The 13,098-nt window shown below is 39.1% G+C and overlaps 1 protein-coding gene across 4 annotated transcripts in view; it reads left to right on the forward strand.

Annotated features, from left to right (window-relative positions):
• LOC146466312 (uncharacterized) overlaps positions 1-13,098 on the forward strand; it is a 29,589-nt gene that overhangs the window by 10,616 nt on the left and 5,875 nt on the right. For all 4 annotated transcript variants that reach the window (XM_085127450.1, XM_085127448.1, XM_085127451.1 and 1 more), the window contains exon 2: positions 9,049-9,202. In XM_085127450.1, coding sequence (XP_084983576.1) covers positions 9,061-9,202 — 142 coding nt within the window. In that variant the 5' untranslated portion in view covers positions 9,049-9,060. The remainder of the gene's footprint in view (positions 1-9,048; positions 9,203-13,098) is intronic.

The following is a 13,098-nucleotide window of genomic DNA, read 5'->3' on the forward strand; positions in this document are numbered from 1 at the left end:
ACACAACCCATAGCTAATGAGCCCACATCGGATCGATATTACAGCAATCTGACTGGCTGGCAAGGACCAATCAGAATGCACCATTTTCGATCCTACCATACTACATTAGTGGCTATAAAAACCCAAAACTGCCATACTATCCGGCGGAACGGAATTGAGTATAACACTCTACCTTTCCCCATCAAAAAATCTTCAAACAGCAACTGACGAGAATCGTAAGATTCGAAACCGCGGTCTTGCTTGCAAACTCACATTGCTTGCTACAGCGTCGTAAAACCTACAGTTTGGAAACATTACATTGACGATAATTTTTTTTCTCTGTGGGACACTGGTAAACACGATATACAACGTGCCCAGCCTCAAACATGTTTTAATGGAAAAATGGCACTTAATACAAAACCAGCCTTTCCTACGAGAAATCTTCAAAGAGCCACCACTAATTTCCTTTAAAAAGGGAAAATCTCTAAATGACATGCTTGTCAGAGCAAAAATATAAAGAGGTTACACATCAAAAATGTTTCCATTGTTAGAAGTCGCGCAGGCCTGTCACCCCTTGCTATCTCCTACTGTGATTTTTTCCAGACAGAGCCCCGTTCTAACGCGTGAAACCACTTAATTAACACATTAAAACACAGTCTTGTACTGTACAAAATCTATTTAGTCTATCACAAAATACACGCAAATTACACAGCATATTCTGCTAACACCGAGGGTAGAAACCTACCCCATTGTGTATTTTGATTTTAGACTAAAAAATTATCAAAAATTACAAAACAAATGACAAAAAATCTCCCTTAAATACCTCTTAAAAAACACAACCCATAGCTAATGAGCCCACATCGGATCGATATTACAGCAATCTGACTGGCTGGCAAGGACCAATCAGAATGCACCATTTTCGATCCTACCATACTACATTAGTGGCTATAAAAACCCAAAACTGCCATACTATCCGGCGGAACGGAATTGAGTATAACACTCTACCTTTCCCCATCAAAAAATCTTCAAACAGCAACTGACGAGAATCGTAAGATTCGAAACCGCGGTCTTGCTTGCAAACTCACATTGCTTGCTACAGCGTCGTAAAACCTACAGTTTGGAAACATTACATTGACGATAATTTTTTTTCTCTGTGGGACACTGGTAAACACGATATACAACGTGCCCAGCCTCAAACATGTTTTAATGGAAAAATGGCACTTAATACAAAACCAGCCTTTCCTACGAGAAATCTTCAAAGAGCCACCACTAATTTCCTTTAAAAAGGGAAAATCTCTAAATGACATGCTTGTCAGAGCAAAAATATAAAGAGGTTACACATCAAAAATGTTTCCATTGTTAGAAGTCGCGCAGGCCTGTCACCCCTTGCTATCTCCTACTGTGATTTTTTCCAGACAGAGCCCCGTTCTAACGCGTGAAACCACTTAATTAACACATTAAAACACAGTCTTGTACTGTACAAAATCTATTTAGTCTATCACAAAATACACGCAAATTACACAGCATATTCTGCTAACACCGAGGGTAGAAACCTACCCCATTGTGTATTTTGATTTTAGACTAAAAAATTATCAAAAATTACAAAACAAATGACAAAAAATCTCCCTTAAATACCTCTTAAAAAACACAACCCATAGCTAATGAGCCCACATCGGATCGATATTACAGCAATCTGACTGGCTGGCAAGGACCAATCAGAATGCACCATTTTCGATCCTACCATACTACATTAGTGGCTATAAAAACCCAAAACTGCCATACTATCCGGCGGAACGGAATTGAGTATAACACTCTACCTTTCCCCATCAAAAAATCTTCAAATAGCAACTGACGAGAATCGTAAGATTCGAAACCGCGGTCTTGCTTGCAAACTCACATTGCTTGCTACAGCGTCGTAAAACCTACAGTTTGGAAACATTACATTGACGATAATTTTTTTTCTCTGTGGGACACTGGTAAACACGATATACAACGTGCCCAGCCTCAAACATGTTTTAATGGAAAAATGGCACTTAATACAAAACCAGCCTTTCCTACGAGAAATCTTCAAAGAGCCACCACTAATTTCCTTTAAAAAGGGAAAATCTCTAAATGACATGCTTGTCAGAGCAAAAATATAAAGAGGTTACACATCAAAAATGTTTCCATTGTTAGAAGTCGCGCAGGCCTGTCACCCCTTGCTATCTCCTACTGTGATTTTTTCCAGACAGAGCCCCGTTCTAACGCGTGAAACCACTTAATTAACACATTAAAACACAGTCTTGTACTGTACAAAATCTATTTAGTCTATCACAAAATACACGCAAATTACACAGCATATTCTGCTAACACCGAGGGTAGAAACCTACCCCATTGTGTATTTTGATTTTAGACTAAAAAATTATCAAAAATTACAAAACAAATGACAAAAAATCTCCCTTAAATACCTCTTAAAAAACACAACCCATAGCTAATGAGCCCACATCGGATCGATATTACAGCAATCTGACTGGCTGGCAAGGACCAATCAGAATGCACCATTTTCGATCCTACCATACTACATTAGTGGCTATAAAAACCCAAAACTGCCATACTATCCGGCGGAACGGAATTGAGTATAACACTCTACCTTTCCCCATCAAAAAATCTTCAAATAGCAACTGACGAGAATCGTAAGATTCGAAACCGCGGTCTTGCTTGCAAACTCACATTGCTTGCTACAGCGTCGTAAAACCTACAGTTTGGAAACATTACATTGACGATAATTTTTTTTCTCTGTGGGACACTGGTAAACACGATATACAACGTGCCCAGCCTCAAACATGTTTTAATGGAAAAATGGCACTTAATACAAAACCAGCCTTTCCTACGAGAAATCTTCAAAGAGCCACCACTAATTTCCTTTAAAAAGGGAAAATCTCTAAATGACATGCTTGTCAGAGCAAAAATATAAAGAGGTTACACATCAAAAATGTTTCCATTGTTAGAAGTCGCGCAGGCCTGTCACCCCTTGCTATCTCCTACGATAAATTAAAATAAGAGCTCTTTGTTTGAAAATCCTATGCTGGTTTGTAATTAAAGCGGACGATTATAAGCGAAAATTGCATAAGATAAACAGCTAAATATGAAACAGGAAACGCGAAAACAAGTAAAATATCGATCGATGAAACACATATCAAATGGGTTGTCAGTAATGCGACCGAGAATGTCCACTTCTCGTGTTTACATGCTGAGTTGATTAAATATTATTTTCAAAACCTCAAAGCAATTGTAACTACCTGACTATTTATTCGACTTCAAATGCAAAGCTTTTAAAATGCGCTTGCCAAAAGTTTTAAAGTGAAACGCGAAATCTCTCTTAACATTCGTCCTTCCCTAAATGGAGGCGTCCTCGCCGAGCAAAATAAGTAACACTAAAGTTGTTGTCTGAAAGCAAACGAATGAATGGCAATTTCTTGATGTAGTTATAGCTAACTGATCAAAACACTTAACTGATTACATGTGCAATAATAGACTGCGAATAAGACGATTAAATATAGAATCTAATATAAGAACAAGTGGATAAAATTCGAGCAACTAGTGGGTAAATGCGAGTAAATATGAATGGCTTAATACTAAACATGGCTAAATATGGTTTGTTCTTACGCGTGCTTAAAGTCCAATAGTACAATTCGTTATTCAGTAACGAGAGCCTCAAAACTGTAGCAACTACAATAAGCTATAAATTTTCTGTCCCCACAAGTAATCAGCAACAACAGTCTTTCATGTGTCCAAGGTAATGCTGGCTCGAGATATTTGATAACAACAGGATTACTCGAACCATCCGTCTTCTTTAAGTTTCGCAGGCGGCGGCGGTGGTCCTTGTATTTCCTTAAAGAAATCAATCACATCTCCTGCCATCCCTTCCTTGACTGCGTTTGCTTTTTCATTCTTCTTTTTTACGATTTCATAGATATGTTTCTGGGTCGTCAAAACCCATTCTGTAGGATTAGGCAGGTTGAGTTCCATCGCCTTCCTTTTGCATAATCGTTTCCCAACCTTTTCTCGAATTCTATTCTCTGTGAAACGATACGGAGTGGTGTCAACCGCCCCGATCCGTAATACAAAAATCGTACTTGCATCATGAAAATTTTTCTTCACTTCGTTCTCTACTTGCTCCATTCTATTGTTTCCACCTTCTGTTGTAACACATTGTGTAAATCCAACTTTGCATAATTTCCACTGCTCCCTTCCTCTTTAAATGGAAAAGTGCCATGATTAAGGACGACACCGTATATATGAGGAGGGTATGTCTCTCGGCGAATGTAATCTCTTAATCTAGGCACGTTGTTTAGCTTTTTCACCAAGTTATTTCCATTAGTTCCCTGCCAGAACCATCTGAGAAATGTTTTTTCGTCTTTCGGCCATTCGCTCGCCATTACGGAAATTTAGGTTGTGACACTCGCAACGTGCCAAAAACAAATATAAACAGAAAAATTGCAGCATTTGATTGGATGAAACAAAAAACAATGTCTGTCAATGACTGTCATGTGGCAATCGCATGATCGGAAAATAACAGCAATTTGAGGACTCATTTGATTCATAGGGAAAGTCCCTATGGCATCATAGACTTCATGTTTTTTGCCGAGAAACATATTCAACAATGCATAACAGCTGCTTCGGTAATAAAGTTTACGAACGTCACCCGCAGGTCACCAATTGAAAGCATATTAAATACTAGTGATTGTATGGCGTTAAAATTCATCGTAAATTTATTTAAAGAATAATATTCCCTCGAAAACCTACAATAATTACAATAAAGTGTGAGAAAGCTCCGGATGTGTTTTGCTGTGTTTCTATGACTTCTCGGAGCTCCCGACAGCCGTTTTGAGCGGTTACTTATCTCCCAGAGACTGTTCCACGCGCGGCATATTGTACTATAAAGTTAACCATTCAGAAGGTTTGTAAACATGAAGTTCAATTTGAGTGCAAGGACAAAACATAGACGCAGAGTCTATGGACCCCTCTTTTGGACCAGGTCCATGGACCTCTTATATGGGTCCAGTCTATGGACCCGGTCCATGAATCCTCCATTTCTTACCACATACCGTGGGTTTGACATAACGCTCTAGCGATACAGTTTGTCCGCAGCCCGGGGGGGGGGGGGGGGGCACTTGACCCATGTTTGGGTGTAGGGGTGCCGCTGGGGGTTTGAAACCCTGACCCTGATTAGGACGAAAATAACCTTAAATACCTACCCTGTGTAGGACAATGTCCTCAATTTTAAGACCCTATTTAGGACAGAGGACAACATCTAGCTCTTGTGTTCAACAAGTGTTTATTGGCAATAGTAATAACATTTAAAGGCCCACCGCCACTTACTGGACGTGATGTTCCACGCATTGAAACGCGAATACCAATTACAACAGATAAAATAATACACTTCCTATAAGTGATGGCGAAAAATCCCCAAATTTCGCATTAACAGCGGTGAACCTTAAGTGGAAACTCAATTGACGTGAAGCATTGTTCACTAAAATAAATGCAGACTAACGTCTCTGATTTCGGATTGCCAAATACTCAACGACAGTCTTGCAACCATACCCTGTCTAGGACGGGTCCGGGACAGACTCGCTTGAAATTATATACCCTGTTCAGGACAGAGAGGCCAAAAACCATACCATATCCAGCGGCACGTCCCCGTATAGCCCATATAGGGGAGCACCCCCCCCCCCCCCCCCGGGGTCCGCAGCAAAAATGACGCCCGATTTGAATTCAAAGAACGAAATGTTTTCAACGAAGGCCTGTATTAGCAAATTAACTTCTCCGAGAATGGGCCACTTAGAAAGCAAAGGACTGTAAATTATCCTTAATGGCATATTGTGAGGCAGATTTAAGTGTAGACTCGAGATTCAAGCAAATTTTAGCGAGGTTTTCCACCGCGTGCTCTTAATTTTCAAATGATGGGTCAATTTCCAAGGTTCTGAATAACTCAGTACAATGCTGCACGTGGGCCAGCCATGGAAAGATAAACAACTCAAAACGGCTTTCGGGAGTTCCAAGAAGCCATGAAAACAACGCAAAACACACAAGGTAAACGTTATCAGATTTCAATGTAATTACTGTAGGTTTTCGAGAGAATACTTTAGTTTAATTTTTGATCGAATTGTTATGCCATACAAACTGTTATATCACGCTTTAGTGACTATGGCGTCACAACACAGTCTAGACTTCCTGTTTAGTGAGGACCACTAAGTAGCATTATAGAATAATTTTCCATTCTTGAAGCCATATAAACGCGCTATCTGTTTTTATTAATATATGGTTCAATATACTAATTCAGCCAAAAAAAAAAAAAAAAGTACAAGATCTTTTTACGATCGCATGTAAGTTAAGGACGGTGCCAACTAATACAGAAGTATCTTTGTACAGTTTTTGACTACGCGGGAAAAGCAGATATTATTATGGGATCCTGGAATCCAGAAAGAAAATGCGGGGTAGCGGGGCTTTTCTTAGAAATAATTAACGTAATTAAGCAACAATTATTTAAAAAAGCAGTAAAATGCAAAGCAATGTATGTTTTTTTTCAAATTGAAGCGTTATTATCATGGCTATCCCCAAATTGTTTTCTTTTTATATACCAAGAGCACTTGCTGAGTTCTGCTTTCTCCGCATAGTTTTAAACCGCACAAAATATCCCTGTATCAGTAGACACCACACATAGGTAGCCCGAGTATCCAGAGATGCGCAGAACGTATGCGCTGTAACCAACTAACTTGCATGGTCTCATGACCAACGTTTATGCGCAATTTTTCACTAAACACTACAGTTGAGGCGCTAATTACAGATGCAAACGAAAATGCGTTCTTTGAGTTGGTATACACTGTTGTATTGAAGAAATGGTAAACATGCTGCGTGCAACCATCGAGTTATGGTTGCAGGAGCAGGAGGTTGCTAAGTACGAAAGAAGCGTAAGAGTTGCTGGAGGCGTAGCCGAGAGCAACTCTATCACTGATAAACGTATTCGAGTCTCGCTCACTTGCCTTACGACTATTGATTTCAATAATAGAGAGATTTAGCTTCGCGTTTACGGCTAACGCCAAACGGGAAACGTCAAGCCGCTGTTTGTTCTAAAATGCATATAAAACTTGTGTTTCCCGTACTCACTTCTCTCTTTTTCGTGTTTGCTCGATAGCTGTCGCCGACTGGGTGGAGATAACCTTAAACCAAAAAAACCTTCATTGTCAGTTTTTTCACCAAAGAGAAAATTTCAGCCTGGCGTTTGCGGTTTGCCGTAAACGCGATGCTAAATCTCTCTAATATTGACAGATTATCCGGGCATAAGATCTCAAATGAGCAGATGATTTCAACTTCTTTACGTCACAGTTGAAGACAAATTTGCTCCGGTGATTTAACATCCAAGTTGAACTATTTGAGACAGAGTACGTGCGAAAAGACTTCCATAAATCTTGATGGAATCAAATGAGCGAGAAGCCAGGCTGACAGCAAGCTCGTGTCAGCATGCAACCCACGGGCAAATGGATGCGCGTATCAGCCAATAAGAGCGCGCGCTTTACTGACGCCATTTTATACATTCACTTTAAACACGGGGAACACTATTTTTCGTTCCAATAATTCTGTCCAGCTGTTATATAATCCTGCTTAACGGACCTTGAAGAAATGACTCATTGACCAAAGTATTTATTTATTTATTCACCACGACATACAAACATAGAAAGTTACAATGAATAATAGACTAGGATTGTACATAAGTTTAGAGTAAATAATAATAGTAAAAGAAGAAGTAAGCAGTGGCGAGGAGACCTCAAGAAACCCTTGGGCTTATACTGAGAGGTCTCTTCGGAGATATGTTAGGACTTTAAGAGCAGTAAAGACATTGTATTGAGAATTTTTAACACACGGTGGTAAGACTATAAAGACATAACAGAGTCGGACGTTTCATGCAATTAACTGAGGAAATCAACAAGCTCTCTTTTGAAGGTGGATAGACTAGGGGAAGACGTAATTGATAATGGCAAAGCATTCCATATTTTTGGCCCTCTATAGAGTATAGTAAATTGCTTGATATTAGTTCGGCAGGTGTGAGGTCGAAAATGAGCTGAGGTTCTAGTATCATAATTGTGAATTTGACCACCAGTCGGAAATAAATTTTAAAAAGGCCAAGGCAGCAAACGTTGGTGATAGGAAAACATAAATTTTGCAATATAAAAGGAATTCACTTTAAAAATATCTAGGATATTCAATTGTGCAAATAAAGGTGCAGAAGGTGCAAGGTGATTAGAATTTGTCATAGCTCGCACAGCTCGTTTTTGAAGAAGAAAAATGCGATTTAAGTTTGTTACATAAGTAGAAGACCAAACTGTAGTACAATAAGTTAAATAGGGATAAATTAAGGTATAATACAAGGATTTTTTGGTGTTTGATGACAAAAGGAAACGCAATCTGTACATTATACCAACGGACTTAGAAATTGTCTTGCAAATATAACTGATATGCGATTTCCAGGTGAGACCTTCATCAATATAAATACCTAAGAACTTAACTTCTGTTACTTGCTTGAGGGGTATACTGTCAAGTGAGATTTGGGAGCTCATGTGGACAGATTTTTGTTTGGGTTTAAATATAACATAATTGGTTTTCTTTATGTTAACAGAAAGTTTGTTTGATTTCATCCATAAGCTAATCTTAGTCAGTACGTAAGTACGGAATCAAACATTGTTAGCAAACAAGATTCCAAATTTGGCACGATTTGGGGATTTGATTCGATGTGATGTGACAAAAAATGACGAGATTCCCGATGGTAAATCATACGCCAAACTCGTTTCACCCTCGGCAGTATCATTTTCAGAGTTATGATTCTTGAAGGTAACCCCCTTCCCCCCTCCACACATACACACACCTAAAAAAAAAAGACAATAAAGAGGTTAATCAAATTAAATAAACAACGAGGCCCAGATAAGGTGAATATCCCTGGATGATCGAACTAAGCTCAAAAGATATACTGTCTAAAACAGTTAACAAACAAGGACACAAAAACAAAACAAAAATGTTTCTTATTTTTCTCATCAGAACTAAATCGAGATGTGTACAAGGTACTTGGTTAAAGTTCGTGGGATCTTGGCAGGGGTCTTCATTGGATTGGGTCTGGCTGCGTTCGCGACCGTGTGGTGGAACAATGATAAGCTCGCCATACAACAGCCCATTATCAGCTACGACGTCCTTGGTAAATCAAATGAATAACTTAAGAGCGGCTGCCTGTAAGAATCGAGAACTGCATTTCAGCGACCACTCGGTCGAATTTCTGATATTTTGCCTGAAGATACCCTTGAATTAACTATTTTCGAAAATCATATTTTAAAGTTCCAAGGTATTTTATTTTTTGAGAAAATTGCGAGAGTTTGAAATGCGGCCTAGGTGCGGTCACGGGCCGATGAAAACCGCGAAAATTTAGGTCAAAGGACGAAGCACCGTTCACGGTGTAAAATAACCCAATGAACTTGAAACTTTACACAAACCTAGACCAACCATCTCACAAGAAAATTAATACAATAAACATTCCAAACTCGCTGGCTGCTTTCTAAAGCATGCAGATTTGTGTACGCTACTCAAAATGGCCTCGAAACTAATGCCTATTTTCATTAAAATAAAAGTGTTTCTGGTATGTCATTTTCTCAAAATTAAATCTCATATCTCGAAAGACGAAGAAAAGAACTTTATTTGTTTCAAGTTTCAAGCTCTGATTCAAACTCTTTCCCACTCAAGGAAGATCGAATATGCGTGCGATACTTGCGGCTCGCAATTCACGTCACGAATTATGAGAACAGAACCGATTCACAAACACTTGACATCTGGAGCCCGTGAATGTTTCCAAACATCACATATTAGGCCCTAAAACTAATCAGATTGACTTAAGACAGCCATTCAATGTTTTTCGATCCCAGATTTCTTTCCTATTCTGCTCTAAAATAATACAGTTATTCCGGTCAATTGGCATATGAAACATGCGCAACAAATTTGCATACCATTTCGATGTCGCAGGAAAAAGTAGTGCAAATCAAACTTTACAGCTCCTTTATCTTCTTAAATGAAGCAGTCGATCAGTAAAATGGAGAAAAACGTGTGACTTTGTTCCTTCCGTGTTGTTTTGAGTGTTCGTTTTTAGCAGCGACGGCTCAACTCAATAAGCTAGCCTGACACTGAACAACTGCACCTCGATGATGTGGGTACTAACGTCCACGTGATCTTGGCCAGGCATTTTGGTATGGAATCCTGCGCGTACAGGGCGCTTTTAGGAACTGTAAATAGTGAAAATTACTGCTTGTGGGCCAAGCTACGACTACTCTGGTGATGAAAACCTTGTCAAGCTAAAAGACTGTACAAGAGATGCGAGACGCCCTAGCCCATCTTGCCAGCTTTGGTTGTTGTTATTGTTTTTTTTTTTTTTGCAAAAAAAATTCAAGTATCAGTGTCATTTCGTTTTTTAACTTACAGTTATACAGACCCTGGAACGTCGATTTTTTCGTGAAAAAAAAAAAAAAAAAAAAAACACCCATAACCACCTTCCTCACAATTAAAAATATAAAATCTGTATATTTGAGAGGATAGTAGTGAATTTCCCACCGACCACCAACCCGAGCTCCCCCTCCCCCCTAGCAATAAGCGTCAATAATGCTGTGGTTATTGTTTACTTTCCTAATGACCGTTTTCTCACTGCTCCTGCCAGTTTTTTTCAACTCCGTGAAAAAAAATAATAACAGGAAATCTGAAATTGGAAAATGTATAGGCGAAATACAGCCCTCACCCGCACGTGCTAGTGATAAGGTAGTTACGGCCCTCACCCGCTTGCGCTAATAAGTTAGTTTTCGTGGCCATCATCCGACAGACCAAGGCTGGCAAGATTCCTATCTTCTCGGAAATTGAAAGAAACTGGCAGGAACAACGAGAAAACCGGTTTAGGAAAGTAAACAATAACCACAATTGACGCTTATCGCAAGGGGGGATGGGGACGGGGGTGGGGGAGGTCGGGTTGGTCGGTGGGGAATTCACTACTCTGATACCCTCAAAGTTAAAAATTTTATATTTTTAATTGTGGGGATGGTGGTTATGGATAGATTTTTTTTTGCGAAAAATCGACGTTCCAGGATCTGCATTACTGTAAGTCAAAAAACCAAAAACTGACACTAATACTTTAACGTCGATTTTTTTCGCGGAAAAAAAACAAAGCTGGAAAGGTGAGCTCCCAGATCTCTTGTACAGTCTTAAAGCTTGACAAGGTCATCATCACCAGGGTAGTCATAGCTTGGCCCTCAAGCAGTACTTTTCTGAAAGCGCCCTGAACGCGCAAAGTGCCTGGTCAGGATCACGTGCGCGTTACCCAAATCAACGAAGTGAATATCGAGTTACAGTTGTTCAGTGTCACACTGGCTTATTGATTTGAGCCGTCGCTGCTAAAAACGAACACTCAAAACAACACGGAAGGAACAAAGTCACACGTTTTTCTCCATTTTACTGATCGACTGCTTCATTTAAGAAGATAAAGGAGCTGTAAAGTTTGATTTGCACTACTTTTTCCTGCGACATCGAAATGGTATGCAAATTTGTTGCACATATTTCGTAGGCTAATTGACCGGAATAACTGTATTATTTTAGAGCAGAATAGGAAAGAAATCTGGGATCGAAAAACATTGAATGGCTGTCTTAAGTCAATCTGATTAGTTTTAGGGCCTAATATGTGATGTTTGGAAACATTCACGGGCTCCAGATGTCAAGTGTTTGTGAATCGGTTCTGTTCTCATAATTCGTGACGTGAATTGCGAGCCGCAAGTATCGCACGCATATTCGGTCTTCCTTGAGTGGGAAAGAGTTTGAATCAGAGCTTGAAACTTGGAACAAATAAAGTTCTTTTCTTCATCTTTCGAGATATGAGATTTAATTTTGAGAAAATGACATACCAGAAACACTTTTATTTTAATGAAAATAGGCATTAGTTTCGAGGCCATTTTGAGTAGCGTACACAAATCTGCATGCTTTAGAAAGCAGCCAGCGAGTTTGGAATGTTTATTGTATTAATTTTCTTGTGAGATGGTTGGTCTAGGTTTGTGTAAAGTTTCAAGTTCATTGGGTTATGTTACACCGTGAACGGTGCTTCGTCCTTTGACCTAAATTTTCGCGGTTTTCATCGGCCCGTGACCGCACCTAGGCCGCATTTCAAACTCTCGCAATTTTCTCAAAAAATAAAATACCTTGGAACTTTAAAATATGATTTTCGAAAATAGTTAATTCAAGGGTATCTTCAGGCGAAATATCAGAAATTCGACCAAGTGGTCGCTGAAATGCAGTTCTCGATTCTTACAGGCAGCCGCTCTTAAGAACGACTGTCCCTGAAAACCTCACAATCAATTTTTTTTTTATATATAAAAAAATAGATTTCGCTGATACCTCTTCCATCAACTTCTCTTGGTAAGTAGGTAACAAAATGATATGAAATACGAACGGAGCAATTTAATTTTCTTAAAATTTTGTAATTCTAACTTTTCGCACCCCGGGCTGTTCTCGAAACCCACTGACGAGATCGTAAATTTTACAAGACTTGCAGCTGTTAGTTCTGGAGAATACAGATCATTCAAAACTTCCTTATTCGCTAGTTATAAACGATGACCCTTTACAACGTGATGAATTGCAATTATAAGCTTTAATTACTGTAACAGATCTGAGGGCACAAAGTTTATCTACTTCGAGCACTTATCGCAACATGCGATTTAGCCAAAGTTCAAAGGAATAAGTTGCAAAAGTGGCTCGTACTCATAGGCTCTTCTACATATCGGTGAAAAGTTCCATCCATTGTCTATGATGAACGTATCTCACTACATGACAGCTTTAATGAAACTGTGCCAGCGTTTTTATTACAATCAAATTAGTAAGAAATTTTTAACTAACTTCTCTTCGTGGAAAAATATATTAAAGCGATAGTGATCTCATTTCCTGGTTTGTTGCTAACATTCGTTGATGACATGTTCGATGGAAATATGGCCGTGTTAGTCGAATTTCACAACTTTGGAACAGAAACTGGTTTGCGGCCAAATGTTTTAACAGATTTTCACAGACGATGGATGGAACTTT

This window comes from Pavona decussata, unplaced genomic scaffold (genome assembly GCF_977016875.1).
Source record: "Pavona decussata unplaced genomic scaffold, jaPavDecu1.1 SCAFFOLD_145, whole genome shotgun sequence".
NCBI classification, from domain to species: domain Eukaryota; kingdom Metazoa; phylum Cnidaria; class Anthozoa; order Scleractinia; family Agariciidae; genus Pavona; species Pavona decussata.